The sequence below is a fragment of the Mytilus californianus genome, unplaced genomic scaffold (genome assembly GCF_021869535.1).
Source record: "Mytilus californianus isolate M0D057914Y unplaced genomic scaffold, xbMytCali1.0.p SCAF_8, whole genome shotgun sequence".
Lineage (NCBI taxonomy): Eukaryota > Metazoa > Mollusca > Bivalvia > Mytilida > Mytilidae > Mytilus > Mytilus californianus.
Window position 1 is genome coordinate 3,504,873 of NW_026262734.1, and position 18,690 is coordinate 3,523,562.

At 34.3% G+C, this 18,690-nt stretch overlaps 1 protein-coding gene across 1 annotated transcript in view; it reads right to left on the reverse strand.

Moving 5' to 3' along the window:
* The window catches only part of LOC127712263 (potassium voltage-gated channel protein Shaw-like), a 37,743-nt gene extending 25,505 nt beyond the window's left edge, over positions 1 to 12,238 (reverse strand). The window contains exon 1 of the mRNA XM_052218625.1: positions 11,359 to 12,238. Within this exon, the coding sequence (XP_052074585.1) occupies positions 11,359 to 11,958 (600 nt within the window). The 5' untranslated portion in view covers positions 11,959 to 12,238. The remainder of the gene's footprint in view (positions 1 to 11,358) is intronic.
* Between the last annotated feature and the right edge of the window lie 6,452 nt (positions 12,239 to 18,690).

Sequence of the window (18,690 nt, forward strand, 5' to 3'; positions counted from 1 at the left end):
TGCAGCTAGATCAGAGACGTCAGGGAAAAAACCCAACAAAATCGATTGATATGCAGGAAAGCTTTACACTTTTGCAATTTACTTACTAGGCAAATTCAAACGGACCATTTTCAAAAGTACCGCATTTAAAGCAAACAAATTGAGAAGACCACACACACATGTACAAAAGTCGAGACTATCTATTCTTAAAATTGTTTTAAAATATAGTAAAAATCTTTGAACAGATAATCTACCTCGTAAAATATTTTTCTTTTATTTTATGACATTGGCAAACTCTCTTTGTTCTTATTGTGCTATGATCTGGATAATTCATAGCTAAGGTGTGCACTAACTACCTCAGATATACTACACAGTTAGTATGTACTTAAATGTACTGCCACGTCTTTATTTTTGTTACTTGTTTTTTCTGCTTTGTATTGATCTGATGAATTAAGCCCTTTTCAAATGATTTATATAGTTTGTTCATATGGTGTGCTGTTACACCAGGTTAGGTGAGTGTTGGTCGCCCGCAAACATGTTTAATCCCGCCACATTCTATATGTGCCTGTCCCAATTCAGGAGCCTGCACTTCAGTGTTTGTCGTTTGTTGCTGTATATCATATTTGTTTTTCGTTCATTATTTTGTTCACAAGTCAGGCTGTTGGATTTCTCCTTTGAATTGGTTAACATTTTGCCATGTTAGGGTCTTTCATGATAACCTGCAATGTGGTATGGGATTTTCTCATTGATGAAAGCCTATAGTTGGTAACATCTCGGACGGATAGTTCTCATTGGCAATCATATCACGTCTCCTTATTTTTATATATTTAAATATTAACGGCATGGGTTTTTCTTATTGTTGAAGGCCGTTCGGTTGCCTATAATTGTTTACATTCATTTCATTTTAACTTTGGTGGATAGTTGTCTATTTTGGCAATCATACCACAACCCCTTATTTTTATATTTGTAATCAAGAAGTTACATTCAACAAGGACAGAAATTAATAAGTTAATATTTATATAAACTGTCGGAGGAGGTAAATGATACTCGATTGTTTTAAGTTGATTGATTGATTGGTTGATTGATTGATTGACACCGCATCATGTTCAAGCTGAAAATGTGAACTTGTATGAGTACTACAATGTTCGCGATATTAAAATTAACAAAAAAACATACATGCAATAGTTAATAATGATAAATGTACATATTAATACTCTACTTTATATTTTCGTCTAAGTTATTTCTAAATACTAATAGAACATTAACCCCTCTAACAATTATTCTATTACTTTTCGAGCAAGTCAAAAGTCCTAACTTTCCGTCCATATAACTCAAGTCCAATCAAGTGCAATACTCAAAGTGCCCATTGGGGAACTGTAATAAAAAAAGATGTGTCCAAAGTAAACAACAAAGTACAACTTTCTTTCAAGAACTGCTTTTATATGGGTTAATTAAATTTGGTTTGATATTTGTTTTATGAGTATTAAATTAACTGATATAAAGACGTCATCAGTGACTTGATATCAATAGTCTTAATTATAATACTTCTTTATAGTAGACCAGCAATGTTTACTCATTACAAAAACACGGGAGATCTGAATAATACAGCAGTGTCCAAATTACTATTAAAATGGCAGTAAACAACTGTCATGGCTACTAACTTGTTATTGAATATTAAATTAATGATATCAATCACAACATCATTCAGTACTGATAATCATATACCGATCATGACATCATCACCGAAACCAGCCAAAACGAAACCAACCCCTAAGAAACAACTAAGACTGCTGAACATCAACTTCCAGAGTCTGAGAAAAAAGGGTTAACTTCTAGAGGCAATTATAGAGTCAACTGATCCAGACATAATAATAGGCACTGAAACATGGTTAGATCCAATCATAAAATCAAGTGAAATTTTTCCAGATTATCTAGAATATGACATCGAACGAAGAGACCGTCCCAAAGACCCACATGGAGGAGTACTGATAGCAGCCAAACAATCTTTACAATTAGGGAACATAACAAGAAGCACAGAGATAGAACTATTAACTTGTACAATCACCCTAGAAGGAAAAAAGAAAATGCTTATTGGTGCATTTTATCGCCCTCCAGATAAAACTGATGAGACCTACCTAAATAAAGTGAAGGACGAAATAAGTACCATCAAAACAAAACATCAAAAAACATCTTCTTAATTTGAGGCGACTTCAACCTACCAGATATTAATTGGCAAGAACAGACCATCACACACAGACAGTACACCACAAGAACCAGTCAAGCTTTTTTAGACACCGTAGCTGATAATGGATTAGAACAAATTGTAGACTTCCCAACACGCAAAGAAAACACCTTAGACTTAATGCTTACATCCCATCCATCATTCAAACTAAGATGTAAACCTTTACCATCAATAGGAAACAGCGACCATGACATCGTCCTACTCGATATGGCATGTAAACCTCTAAAACCAAAACCAGTAAGAAAAAAGATATACTTATGGAAAAAAGCAGATGTATATAAGATAAAGGAAGACCTGGAAACCTTCAAGACATCATTTAAAAACATCAGCGGCAAAACTGTAGAATCCATGTGGCAAAGCTTCAAATCAGAAATCCAAAAAACCATTGAGAAGCGAGTACCAACAAAAATGACTCAAGGTAGACACACTCACCCTTGGATGAACACAATAATAAGACGTAAGATCAACTAAAAACAAAAGGCACACAAGAAAGCTAGGAAAACTAAAAAGAAAAGAGACCAAGACAGAAAAGAAGAGACTAAGACAAGAAGTACAATGGGAAGTCAGACAAGCCAATAAGAAATACATGGAAGAAGTCAGCTCCAATTACAAGGACAACTCTAAGAAATTCTGGTCCTATATTAAAAGCAAAGGACAGGAATGGACAGGAGTAGCACCATTAAAGAACAAAATGGGATTCCTCCAAAGCGATAACAAGAGCAAAGCTAACATCCTTAACGACCAATTCCAGTCTGTATTCACAAAAGAAAACCTTAACAACTTCCCCAATAAAGGGAAAAGTCCATATACCACCATGGCAGACATACAAATCAATGTAAAAGGAGTTCACAAATTATTATTACCTAAAACCACATAAGGCAACTGGACCAGATGCTATACCATCCTGTATACTAAAGACAGCAGCAGACCAACTGCTCCAATTCTTACAGAACTGTACCAAGCATCCCTCAACACCGGAGAAGTCCCTCAAGATTGGAAAGATGCAAATGTAGTCCCACTCTTCAAAAAGGATGAAAGACATTTAGCATCAAACTACAGACCTGTTTCACTTACCTCCATTACATGCAAAGTCCTAGAACACATTGTACACATCAGCGTAATGGACCACTTTGACAAATACAAAATTCTTACAAACGCACAACATGGATTCCGTAAACGACGATCTTGCGAATCCCAACTTATCATCACCATTCATGATATTGCATCAAAATTAAAAAGTAACAGCCAAGTAGATATCATCCTACTAGATTTCGCAAAAGCGTTTGATAAAGTGCCACACAATCGCCTACTACATAAACTTGAGTATTACGGAGTAAACCCTAAAACAAACAAGTGGATAAGATCATTCCTACAAAACAGAAGGCAAAGCGTTATCCTAGAGGGAGGGAGCAGTCTCGGAACAGGTACCAGTACTCTCTGGTGTACCTCAAGGCACAGTTCTTGGACCCTTGCTGTTCCTGGCCTACATAAATGACATGCCAGAAACAGCAACATCATCAGAGACCAAACTTTTTGCGGACGACAGCCTCCTGTACAGAACAATAAGCAACCAAGCAGATAGCGACCTACTACAGAAAGACCTAACATCATTAGAGGACTGGGAAAATGAATGGCAGCTTCAATGCGAAAAAATGCATTGTAGTTCAAATACAATCCAAGAACCGTCCAGTTATACCAACTAATCACAAACTACATGGACACACACTAGACACCATTGAAGCCATCAAATACCTGGGAGTAACAATCAGTGATAACCTAACCTGGGACAGACATATTGACAACATAGTAGGTAAAGGCAATAAAACACTAGGCTTCATAAGAAGAAACTTAAAAGATTGCTCTAAACCAGTTAAAGCAGCAGCATATTCAACAATAGTAAGACCTTCAGTTGAATATGCATGCACAGTATGGGACCCAACAAAACAGACTAAAATAAAAGCAATTGAACAAGTACAAAAAAGAGCAGCCAGATTTGTAAACAACAACTATACAGACCGCACACCTGGCTGTGTAACAAATATGGTAAAATCATTAAAATGGGAAAGCCTTGAAGACCGCAGGAAACAAAATAGGCTATCCATGTTGTTCAAAATACAACACGATCTAATCGACATAAATCGGAACCAATATCTGACGCCAAATGATAACCGGACCAGAGGTAAAAACCGATTCTACCAAGAAAGGGTCACAACAGACGCCTTCGGCCAATCCTTCTTTCCAAGGACCATCAGGGACTGGAACCAACTGCCAACATCAGCGACAGCAGCAGACACAGTCGAAGGATTCAGAGCTGCCCTGAAGGCATGCTCTGCCAAAACATAGACAGTAAAATCCTGTACATAGTTTTATTTGTATATATATAGAGAACGTTTTAAATGTAAATAGCCATGAGAAAACTTTCTGTGTTGTCCGACACTGTGCAGAGTTTTCGCGGGACCTAATACATTCAATTATTGAATCCGGTTCCTTACTTGGAAGAAGAAGAAGACTCCTTGATTATGATTCATGTAAGAAGGTCTTGGTTTATGATATACTTTCGTTCTCTTTTCCTTGATTGAGACATCACTAAATGAGACTCAACGCCGATTCTGTTCTATCCAAATCCGTGAGCAACACGACGGGTGCCACATGTGGGACAGGATCGGCTTAACCTTCTAGAGCACCTGAGATTAATTTTTTCCATTACTTTGTTGGTTTCTCTTTGACTTGTGAGTTTTTATTCTACCTTTAGTATATCTTCTGTCTCTTTTTTACAAACATTTATTATTTATCCTTATTCATGTATGTTCTACCACTGCATCAAATGGGATACGATATTCCTCCTCTTGAGACAGTTCAATATTCCCATTTGCAGACTGCTAATTGTTTGTGAAAGACAAGTAATTTACCCCGTACTTTCACAATTTAATTTAATACACTGCATGAAAAGTGTCAGTCCTCTGTGCAATAACTAGAAGAGTGACATCCATGTGTACAACAACCAGAAGAGTGACAACCATGTGTATAACAACCAAAAGAATGAGAACCATGTGTACAAAAACCAGAAGAGTGACAACCATGTGTATAACAACCAGAAGAGTGACAATCATGTGTACAACAATCAAAAGAGTGACAACCAGAAGAGTGACAAACATGTGTACAACAACCAGAAGAGTGATAACAATGTGTGCAACAACCAGAAGAGTGATAACCATGTGTACAACAACCAGAAGAGTGACAACCATGTGAACAACAACCAGAAGAGTGACAACCATGTGTACAACAACCAGAAGAGTGACAACAATGTGTGTAACAACCAGAAGATTGACAACCATGTGTACAACAACCAGAAGAGTGACAACAATGTGTGTAACAACCAGAAGATTGACAACCATGTGTACAACAACCAGAAGAGTAACAATCATGTGTATAACAACCAGAAAAGTGACAACCATGTGTACAACAACCAGAAGAATGACAATCATGTGTACAACAACCAGAAGAGTGACAATCATGTGTACAACAACCAGAAGAGTGACAATCATGTGTACAACAACCAGAAGAGTGACAACCATGTGTACAAGAACCAGAAGAGTGACAATCATGTGTATAACAACCAGAAGAGTGACAACCATGTGTTCAACAACCAGAAGAGTGACAACCATGTGTTCAACAACCAGAAGAGTGACAACCATGTGTACAACAACCAGAAGAGTGACAATCATGTGTACAACAACCAGAAGAGTGACAGCCATGTGTACAACAACCAGAAGAGTGACAGCCATGTGTATAACAACCCGAAGAATGACAATCATGTGTACAACAACCCGAAGAGTGACAATCATGTGTACAACAACCCGAAGAGTGACAACCATGTGTACAACAACCCGAAGAGTGACAATCATGTGTATAATAACCAGAAGAGTGACAACCGTGTGTACAACAACCAGAAGGGTGACAGCCATGTGTACAACAACCAGAAGAGTGACAACCATGTGTACAACAACTCGAAGAGTGACAACCATGTGTACAACAACCGGAAGAGTGACAATCATGTGAACAACAACCAGAAGAATGACAACCATGTGTACAACAACCAGAAGAGTGACAACCATGTGTACAACAACCAGAAGAGTGACAACCATGTGTACAACAACCGGAAGAGTGACAACCATGTGTACAACAACCGGAAGAGTGACAATCATGTGTACAACAACCAGAAGAATGACAACCATGTATACAACAACCAGAAGAGAGACAACCATGTGTGCAACAACTAGAAGAGTGACAACCATGTGTACAACAACCAGAAGAGTGAAAACCATGTGTATAACAACCAGAAGAGTGACAACCATGTGTACAACAACCAGAAGAGTGACAACCATGTGTACAACAACCAGAAGAGTGACAACCATGTGTACAATAACCAGAAGAGTGACAACCATGTGTGCAACAACCAGAAGAGTGACAACCATGTGTGCAACAACCAGAAGAGTGACAACTATGTGTGCAACAACCAGAGGAGTGACAACTATGTGTACAACAACCAGAAGAGTGACAACCATGTGTATAACAACCAGAAGAGTGACAACCATGTGTGCAACAACTAGAAGAGTGACAACCATGTGTACAACAACCAGAAGAGTGACAACCATGTGTACAACAACCAGAAGAGTGACAACCATGTGTACAACAACCAGAAGAGTGACATCCATGTGTACAACAACCAGAAGAGTGACAATCATGTGTACAACAACCAGAAGAGTGACATCCATGTGTACAACAACCAGAAGAGTGACATCCATGTGTACAACAACCAGAAGAGTGACAACTATACGTAAAACAACCAGAAGAATGACAATCATGTGTACAACAACCAGAAGAGTGACAACATGTGTATAACAACCAGAAGAGTGACAACCATGTCTGCAACAACCAGAAGAGTGACAACCATGTGTACAACAACCAGAAGTGTGACAACCATGTGTACAACAACCAGAAGAATGACAACCATGTGTGCAACAACCAGAAGAGTGACAACCATGTGTACAACAACCAGAAGAATGACAATCATGTACGTGATAACCTGAAGAAAAGTATGCATGTGTGTGATACCACCGAGAATGCATGTCCGTCATAACACAACTGAAGTTAAGTTTGCCATTTCGAAAATAATGAATTAAAGTTAAATAATGTGTCATTTTTAGGTTATTTTTTTCTTTCTCGTATTGGTAATAATTATCATTAAATAAGATACGTCAACAAAACAATCTAGCATTATTGTTGAAAAAATGAGAATCCATATAAAATTATACGGAAACGTTGTTTTCATTGTTTATTTATTTTCATTTACTTTAATTATGAAATATCATTGATTATTTTATTGATACCCTAATGGCATCCATACTTTATTAGAAATTTACTTAATTGGTGATTACAATTTCACCATTATAAGCTTTTGTTAGCGTGTATGATATGTAAATTATCGGGCCAATCAAAGAATATTTAATGTTAATGTCATCTTCAGAACGTGCTTTAGAAGAAAATTCGATTGGAATTTTATTGATACTGAAATTCGCGAACTGTGAGGAAACGTTCTTTCTAAGTCATCAAAGTCAAAGAAAATGTCATTGTTTTGTTCTCTATCTATCTATTCAACTTGCTTTGATCTTGTTTTAAACAAAGAAGAAAACATTCTTTAAGGAAATTAGGTGCAAAAGGAAGATCTTTAGAAGTCTCTGTTAAAATCAGTCCCTCATTACTAAAGGGCATTAGCTATGATTTCGCCAAACAATTAAATTGTGATTTTAAACATAAATTAATGTGGAATATTGCAATATTCCCCTTTTGCAGCCAGTTTTGTTTAGTTTTGTAAAGACAAGCTCAAAATATCACTAACTTATTAATGACTTGCAGGACAATAATTCGACCTCATTTTGGTACAGATGCATGCAACCTTTAATTTGACCCTAAGTTGTAGATGGGTTGAGTGTGTGCTTAACATGTCCAGTTCTTAAAATTTAAAGAACGTCAAAATTGAAAAGTGAAACAAGGGAGTCATCAGGAAGTACTATTTCTATGACTGATTCGGCCCACAATAAATTATTCTTATACAGGGTCACAAAATCGCATTAGACTAAAGCACGTGCTTGTCTGTCAATACATATTCCTATTCATGTTTGTATCGGGTCAAATGACCATCGACAGTTTTCTGGGGTCTTCTCGGAAGTCAATTAAATGGTCTCTATTACTCAATTCGCACAAAACGCTGATATATAAGTACGATTCCCTGCATTGTTTATTGTTCCCATTTAATATTTTGTTACTCTAGTAAATATTCAGTAGTCATAGATCAATTAAAGAGTTTGCGGATGTAATTCGGTGGCAATGAATTTGGCAGCTAATTTCAATTTAATTAATCGATAGCCGCTCTAGTCTCGGACCGATTTAGAGCTTGTCATATTATAGACACCTATCGTATATTGACCTCTAGATTTCGTTTATGTTTTTGTGTCGTTGGTTTGCTGTTTCATTGACATATAACATATGTTCCTTGAATTCATTCAAACTTTGGGAAATAAGATCAGGCTGCAAGTCAAGTTAAACCTAGCCTGGTCTGTATTGCTCGTTCTGCCAAGTGGTCATCTCCTATGAGGTAAATAAATGAAAATTCACAAAGAGAAAATTTAATGTCATGTGCAATCCTTGGAATTTTAGTAAGATTTTTACCCTTATCTGGCCTTCTCAGTGTGTAGATGTAGACCCCTCATCTGACCTTTTCATTGTGTAAATGTAGACCCCTCATCTGACCTTTTCATCGTGTAAATGTAGACCAGATTAAAAGCAAACTTGACGGAATACAATATCCTTATATTACGGAAATAATTGTCTCATTTTACATAATGTCTTGTCTTTAATTATTTTCTTAAATTATTCTGCATGTGTCTCTCTTTTATCAAGATTCAATTTAAGATAAAGCTTTTTATGGTATTGGATTTCTAAACAAAAAAAAGATAAAAGTTATTATGAAAATACATGATAAGTCAGCACTGTTGTGAGCTATGAATATTTCATAAATATTGAACTTTTAATGTAAGTAATACAATATTCTCCAATTAAATATCGGCATATTTCATAATCGAAACCTTGTACTATTGAATAATTGATGAATAACTAAGTGTTCTAAAAATAATTTGTTATGATAATTACCTAATATGGCAACATGAACTTGTAGTGTTGATTGTTGGTTGTTAAACGTCAAGTAGGTAAATTTTCAACTATAATTATGAATTTGAAGATATCATCTTAAAGTTTTGAATATACAATACAAAAATAAGAAGCAATAGTATGATTACCAATGAGACAAATTTCCACCAGAGAACAAAGGACGAGGATGAAAACGACTATAGTTCACCGTACTGTGCCAACGCTTTGTTTGCTGTTCTTCATCTCAAAGCTTAACTGAGACCTTTAACACGAAACAATAGCTTAAACCTTACTGCAACTTTCAAACGGCCCCTCACTCCGATTTGAGCGGAATTTTAGATAATTATTCGCATAGCTCGCAATAAAACAATCACTATGTCTGACTCCGAGTCGACAGGTCTTTGCTCATACACCTAAATACCAGCTGGAAAAAGGAAAATGACAGGTTCCAACCACGGAAGTATTCAAAATTCGCACAAACGAAACTAATTACAAAAAAACGAGAAATTCCAAACATGTAAAGCTGGTCATAATTGGCCATAATATTAGTTCAACCTCAAAGTCCTCATTGAGCTGGGATAGTGTTAATTTCAGTAATAAATCAAAGGACTATTTTAAAATGACCCTAGTGTGAAATGAATTCCTTTTTATTTTCCTAGTCTTTCTTACGAAGAATGTGAAAACAGTTAAAATGAGATATATTGTATGATGAGAGCGTGAAACAAAAAAATATTTGAAAAATAACCGGTTTAAACAATAAAATCTATGATTCTTGTATTAGGTATAACATTAATAAAAGTACAATTGTTGTCCGTGAGATAAACTACAGTCCAAACTGTTACTTTTTACATTATATATTCTGTCAATTAATTATATTCTGTCAATTAATTATTAAGGGCCAGTTGTTAACACCATTATTATTTATGTGTTAAATGTACAATAATGAATAATCCATACATTACTACATACTAGGGGACACTGAATGGAATAGTTTGGCGTCTGTCAATATGGAAATATGGAAATTCACGGAAAATTACTGGTTATATAGTTTATAAATATATATGTCAAATGAAGGGTAACAATTGCAACACAATAAATTCAAAAGACTTAGTATGTTATCTAAATCAATAGAAATCAGACGTTTATTTCTTTTTGTATCATCTATATGTATATCACTTTTTACTAAATTGTTATTTTTCTTTGTAACACGGAGTATGGACTTTGTATCATCTATATGTATATCACTTTTTACTAAATTGTTGTTTTTCTTTGTAACACGGAGTATGGACGTTGTATCATCTATATGTATATCACTTTTTACTAAATTGTTGTTTTTCTTTGTAACACGGAGTATGGACGTTGTATCATCTATATGTATATGACTTTTTACTAAATTGTTGTTTTTCCTTGTAACACGGAGTATGGACTTTGTATCATCTATATGTATATGACTTTTTACTAAATTGTTGTTTTTCTTTGTAACACGGAGTATGGACGTTGTATCATCTATATGTATATGACTTTTTACTAAATTGTTGTTTTTCTTTGTAACACGGAGTATGGACGTTGTATCATCTATATGTATATCACTTTTTACTAAATTGTTGTTTTTCCTTGTAATTACGAATATGGACGTTGAAATAAACATTTTGATTTAACGGAAACAATCATTTGATCAGGGTCATTATTCAAGTGTGCTTAAAATAGTTCTTAGTTATTAATCTAATAAGTCTTTTATAAGGCCAAGCACAAGAATCTAATTCAGAAATATTTGGGACGGTCGTACTTAAATAGCTATAACATTTGTCATAAAACCTACATGCTTTAATCGGTTTTAGTTTGATAAAAATTTGTTTTCTAAGCTTGCTCAATTAAAACCAAAATTAAAAAAAAATTTTTCTTCTATATTTCATGATTTTTTATTTTCTTACCATGGAAGCTCTGGAGCTGTAAGGATCTTGTAATCCTCGCCACAATTTTGGTCTATAACGTTGCCAAAATTTGGCGTTGTCTGGCACCTTTTGGGAAGCAAGTCTAGTATGACGATCGTCTTTTTCAAAATGTTCTATCATTTCTAAAGTTTCTTCATAGCTGATATAGTGTACCCAGCAGCATTTCTGTATATCTTTGTCATCTATCTTCCAGAAATCTAGTTCACTTTTCCACAACGGTCCACAAACATGCAAAGGTACATGGAGTTTACCTGTACGATGAAAATTCAAAATATAAGGAAATAAATCTGGATGTCTGTCAAAATAAAATTCTCTCTTTCCTGAAGCTCGGGCTTTTTCTGCAAGTCGAGCGAGGCGAGTCGTGTGTATTTTTGACAGCGTTTTCAATCTCGTTTTGTGTTTTGTTCCTCCAACATCTATTATAACACAATCATCATCGTCGTGTTCTTCATCTTCATCGTTTTCATCTTCTTTTGAAGACATTTCATTATCAGAAACGTTTGAATTTTCATCCATTGTAATGTTTACAAATTTCTTTTGGGAATTTCCACCCTGTCCCTCAACTAACTTTCGCAACATTGTCAAGTTGCTTTTAAAAATTACATAATTTAATTTTAAAATATTAAGAAGGTTAATCCATTATAAAGTCCTCAAAATCGCTTTAAGAAATCACCCTTGATTTAAATCCGTTTCACATTTTTCCAGTTCATATTTATTCCTTCTAGTTTATACCTTACCACTCTGCTAGTGGTTTCAATATGTCGATAAACGTACAGAATGTTGATTAATTTTGTAACCTGGCGTGTTACGCTAATGCTGAGTGTAAGAATAAAAGCCAAGCACCTGCACACCGGAAAGATGCTATATTCTACCTGAAGTAAATAAAAAGTTGATAATCATTTATAAAATAGCATTATATTGATCACTTAATAACTACATGTAATCGATGGTAAAAATCGGATTGATTTTTCGATTAAACGTGCAAATTAACTCGCAGTTAAATGTAATAAGTTGTGTTTCATTGGACAAACCTTTCATTATTGAGGTTTAGTATTTATCAAGTTTCTATCGTTGGTGAACTATTGTGTTGATACAAATTGTACTGGGATTAATAAAATGAAAATAATAAGAAATGCAATCAAATCCTAGTGAGATAATTGTAACATAGGAGTAGCTGATGTTTGTATGTGTACTTTCTATCATTGTCTATTAGAAATAGAGAGAACGTTTGTAACATAAGTAGAGTCTGTTGAAAATGAATTGTTCATCGTTGTGAGCTGATTATAAAAAAAAGTATCTTGGGAACCTATTCTTAAGCGCCAACCTCAAAGATTTTTTATACAATTTTACACATTGCCGTGACATCAAAATGTCATTAATCTGTTGCAGAAACTTCTAACGTTGCTTTTTCAATTTTCGAAATCTCCAGTGAATTCCTTTTTATTTGAAATAAATAGTTTGTCTTCCGATAAAGGTTTTCTTTTGTAAATTGATGAAGAATTGTCTTAGTTCAATTTTTATCCGGGGATTTGATCCATCAACAAGAATGTTGCTAAAATAAAACATAGGGGTAAAAGGCACTGAGTTTTTGGCTTATATCTCGAAAACCATAGCAGTTAGAGCAAATCTATCATTGGTTAAAACCATCAGCGGATCAATGTCTACGCATAACCTCTTGTGGAATTTTTAGAAAAATCGGACAATCCATCTTGGAGTAATTGCTCCTGAAATGTCAGGGTTTTTTTTTTTGGTAAATTTCACAGTCTTTGGTTATTACCTTGATAACCATAACAGATAGAAAGAAGTTTTAACCGAAAATAATGAACATTACAATAAGATCTACAAACGTGTAATTCAGATTATGATTATGCTTAATTGGTTTATTATTTCCGAATTCCCATTGTTTTATATATGAATAACTTTGTGATAATTGTGTTTGTCTCGTTTGACTGATCGCAGTAGATCGTCAAATACCCCTTATTGGAGTGATTGTCCTTGAATGACTACTTTAATCTCTGTTCATAGAAAGATAGAAAATGGTCAATAGCAGAAATGTTAAGCACATTAAGATCTACAAATAAGTCAACATGGCCGAAATTGTCAACTGACTTCTTTTAGGAGTAACCATTTTTACTCATTTTAGGAATTTTTAGCAGAAACAAAGAGAGGAAGAGAGCAATGATATGCAGCAAAAAAGTTAAGTAAAATAAGATCTACAAATAAAGTCTGCATGGTTAAAAACGTAAATTGACCCCTTAGAGGAGTAATTGTCCCGGAAAGATGCTTTCCCCCTTTTTTGCACTTTTTGCACAAACTATTATACATTGTAGATAGAGAGAAACAGTCTGAAAGGCAAAATTGTTCAGCACAATCAGATCAATTTTTTGTTTAGAGATTTGGAGATTTCTGTAGTTAATCTTAATTTTATAGGAACTTGTTAAAAAAATGGCTCTAATCAAAATAATATGAAACGCCAAACAGATAATAGTATCCTGCAATTATCAAACAAAAGAAAAAGGTAAAACAAAGACACGAAAACTAGACATAACGACGTCCTCAATTTTTAGGAAATGATTTGCAATAAAGGAAACTGCAATTCTCAAATTACAATAAATAATTACAACATACCAATAAACACCAAACAAAAAAAAACAAAACAAAACAAAACAAATAAAAAAAATCTCTCTCAACGGTTCTCCTCGAAGTGTTTTTTCTAAACTTTCACCAGGAACATTATCGATCAAACATTAAAACAAGGAGAGAAACATCAAAACTTGTATCTGATTCATTAGTCACATTCCTCTACATGGTGTTATGAACTTGATCGTTCTAGGTACTGGAATAAAAAGCTTACTTATACAAACTGAAGGGGAAAAAACACTATCTTTAGAAGTGCCTATTTTTAAGGAAACTAGAAAACAGAGGGAGCGAGAGAATGATGATCTTTGATTTTAATTGTAAGTTACTGTAAAATAAAATAGAAATCTTTTTCCGTCAGTTGATATGTGATTGTTGGTTACAGATGCATGTTAATCAAAAGGAGTTCAATATCTTCCATTTTAATATTATTTACAAAATACAAAATATACTTATAAGCCATTATAATTTTGAAGAAACCTTGACCTCGGTTTTGTTTTTATAGTTTGTTTCTGAAAACATTTAAGCCTCTTGCAGATCCATTTTATGTCGTGGCGGTGTCATGTCCTGGGATATCAAAATTATGAATGAAATATTTTTCAAGTCATGTTTTAGTCAAGGTGCGAAAGTTTATTGACTACTGTACGCAAATTTTCATAATTTATCACATATTACCAAGTTACTTAATGTGCTAATGGCGCATTATTGATTAGATTATTTCGAATATCCCATCACGTCAGTGTTCACTTTAATATTAACAGCTGATAATACTATAATAATTACAGTCCGTTTACATTCAAGTAACAAATCTATTAGCCGCCTTGTCTTGGAGGACCGTCCCTTGGTGTCTCTTGCAGTTAAGTTACACGTGCCACTGATGAGATGATTAAAACTGTATATTTTCATCTTGACAACATCTATATAAAAATAAGGAGATGTGGTATCAAATATCCACCAAAGTTCAAATGAAGTGGATGTAAGCAATTATAGTCAACAACAACCTTCAACAACGAGAAAAATCCATACCGTATAGTCGGCTATAAAAGCCCCCGACAAGAAAAATATGAACTATGTACGTTTCGGCAATAAATTTCATCTACAGGTTGTGTGTATTCCTAAAGGCACCAAATGTCACCCCTTTAATAGCAGACTTATTTCTGCACTGTTATATATCACAGTTTATGTTCAAACTCATTAAATTACTGAGCCAAAGATTTCTTTACCACAAATTTCTTAAAATCTTTACTAATATCTTTCATAGAAACACATATTTGGTTTCACAGTTTGGCTGTACCTGTTGAAAACTTATTACAAACGGGATAGCACATCCTTATATATACGGTCATGTTGTTTATCGAGTCCGTAAATTTGTGTACGATCCGGGTATTCTTATTGATCCTTTAAATTAACTTATTCTAAAAATAAAATATCGAATTAACACTTTATGAGATTTTTTATTACTGTTTTAACGGTATAATACGATTTTGTAATCAATGAAATAAAACCCAACTGAATATTATTGTTATACACCTATTAAAATTCCGGTTCAACAATCTGTCGATACCTATATTTTGACATTGCACAAGATCATGTTTTTCTTTGTTAATAACGTATATATACTTAATTTATTGAATGGTGGATGTGAACCGTTTGATATTTTAATCTTGAAAAGAAGATTTTTTTACTAGTTGTTATTGGCTTTGAACTAACTTCCAGCAACTGCAAGTACTCTCAGATCTATACTTTGTGTCTTTTGTGTTTTTGTTGCTTGTTTTTGTGCGCAGTATCTCTAATGAGTTATGCTCTTTACAACTGACTTTGATAATTTGTTCTTATGTTATGGTGTCACACCACTGTCCCAGATTAAGGAAGAGGTTAGGCTGCACAAACTTGTTTAACCCCACCACATTTTGTATGTGGCTGTCCCAAGTCAGAGGTTATCGTTTGTTGTTGTATATCATAATAATTTTCCATTGTTTGTTTTTTACATAAATCAGACGGTTAGTTTTCTCGTGTGTCATTTCGAGTTTTTTTTTATAGCTTTCTATGCGGTATTAGTTTTTCTCTTTTTTGAAGGCCGTAAGGTGACCTAAAGATGCTAACTTCTACGTCAGTTGGTCTCTGGTGAAGAGTTATCCCTTTGACAATTATACCACATCTTCTTATCTTGTATATATAATTTCAAATACCCATATCGTGTTTGGCATTCGAAAGAAAATGTTAATTCCAATTGTACAAAAGTGCAGTAAAATAAAGTGATGACTTTTTGGTAAGTTGATATGAGATTTAATATTGTTTTAAAGGTGCTCAATATTTTCCATTTGATTAATTACTACAAAATACAAAATATACTTAACCACATTCTGTATGTGCCTGTCCCAAGTCAGGAGCCTGTAATTCAGGGATTGTCGTTTGTTGCTGTATACCATATTTGTATTTTGTTCATTTTTTTTACATAAATCAGGCCGTTAGTTTTCTCGTTTGATTTGTTTTACATTTGTCATTTCGAGGCCTTTTATAGCTGCCTATGCGGTATGGGTTTTGATAATTGTCATTTGGTCTCTGGTAGATAATTGTCTCATTGGTAATTATGCCACATCATTTTATTTTCATGTTATAAGCCATAATAAGTTTGGAGAAATCTTGATCGCGTTTTTTAATGTTTGTTCTGATAACATTTCAGTCTCTTTCATATTCCTTTTATGTCGTTGCTGTGCCATCTTCTGAGATAACAAAATTACGAATGAAATTTTTTTTCATGTTTTAGCTTAGGTGCGAAGGTTTATTGACTATTCTAATAAAGACGCAAATTTTCATAGATTATCACATATTACCAATTGCTATTAGCGCATACTTAATATGATAAATCAGAACATATCATGACTTTAGAGTTAACTTAAATGAACGAGTCAGCTAAATATAGATTCTACTCGGCTGTGTATTTTTTTATGTGTTGGATTAAGTTGTTTTATGTAATGTATCCGTTTTTATTCTGTAGTTAGTCCCCACTTTGGTTTTATCATGTATATCTATTATATAGTCATTTTATAAAATTTACTGTTTGCAAAATTATAAATTATTCTAAATAATAAGGATGTTCTTGTCCCAGGCAGAAAACCCTGGCCGTGTTAGGCGCAACTTTTTGGAAGTTTTGGTCCTCGGTGCTCTTCAGCTTTGTACTTATTTTGGCTTTCAAACTTTTTTCATATGAGCGTCTCTGATTGGTCTTGTGTGGACGAGACGCACGTCTGGTGTATTGAATTTTAAGCCTAGTACCTTTTGTTAGCTATTATTCGTGTGTTTCTTTGTCCTATATGTTCTCCCATTTATTTGTATTGTGGTCCTGTCATGTGATGTTGTCGTTTTGGTGTTGTGTTTGTCGTTGCCATAAAAGCGGGAGGTTTGGCATGCCACAAAACCAGGTTCAACCCACCATTTTTTTCTTAAAATGTCCTGTACCAAGTCAGGAAAATTGCCATTGTTATATTATAGTTCGTTTCTGTGTGTGTTACATTTTAATTTTGTGTTTTTGGTGTGTCGTTGTTCTCCTCTTATATTTGATGCGTTTCCCTCAGTTTTAGTTTGTAACCCGGATTTGTTTTTATCTCTATCGATTTATGAGTTTTCGAACAGCGGTATACTACTGTTGCCTTTATTTATCTACCACTGCATCCAGTGTGATACGATATTTATCCACTCGAGACAGTTAAATTTTCAAATTTAAAACGCGAGGCTCGCCGAGCGTTTTAAATATTTAAAATTTAACTGTTTCGAGTGGATAAATATCGTATTACACGAGATTTTGTGGTGAAATCTGTTTCTCTAATGATTTTCAAACAATACGCAGGCAAATTTATTCCGTCTTTTCTATGTGACGTCATCAGGCATGGTCGCCTTTTTTCATGCCGTCACAATAGGAAATTCAGAGGAAAGCAAGAAAACTCGACGTCATTCGGATTTAACCAATGAATAACTGAGATCAAATGAACCACACGTTGATTAAATCTTTTATACAATGGGTGCAGAAAGGGATAAATTGACGAAGAGTTAGAGAAATAATATTATTACAGTCTTTTTACATGGAAGTACCATGTTCGTCTATGAGCCGCCTGTCATACTGAAACATCACTTAGTGCCTTCTGAACTTAAGTTACACACGTCACTAATGAGATGATTAAACCTGCGAATGTTCTCCTTAAAAACATCTACATGTATGTACGTTTCGGCAATAAAGTTCATCGACAGGTTGTAGGTATTCCTATGGAAACCAATTGCACCCCATTAGTAGCAGACTTGTTCTTGTATCACATTTAAAAGTCAAACTCAGTAAAAACCTGTCTTAATTCTATTTAATATATAAACAGTCCTACAATCTGTCGATACCTATATTTTGGCATTGCACAAAATCATGTTTTTCTCTGACTGTTTATGGCCTCCTTTATACTAAATCTATTGCACGTTGGATGTGTACTGACTGGTATTTGAGTCTTGAAACATGATTTTTTGTATAAGTTGTTATTGAATTTGAACTAGCTTACTATAACTGCAACTACTCTCCTGTCTATTATTTGTGTTTTCTTTTCCTTTGTTAGTTGTTTTTGTGTTTTATATCAATTTAATGAGTTAATCTATTTTCAAACTGTCCCAGCTTAGAGGAATTAAAAGGACGGAAGA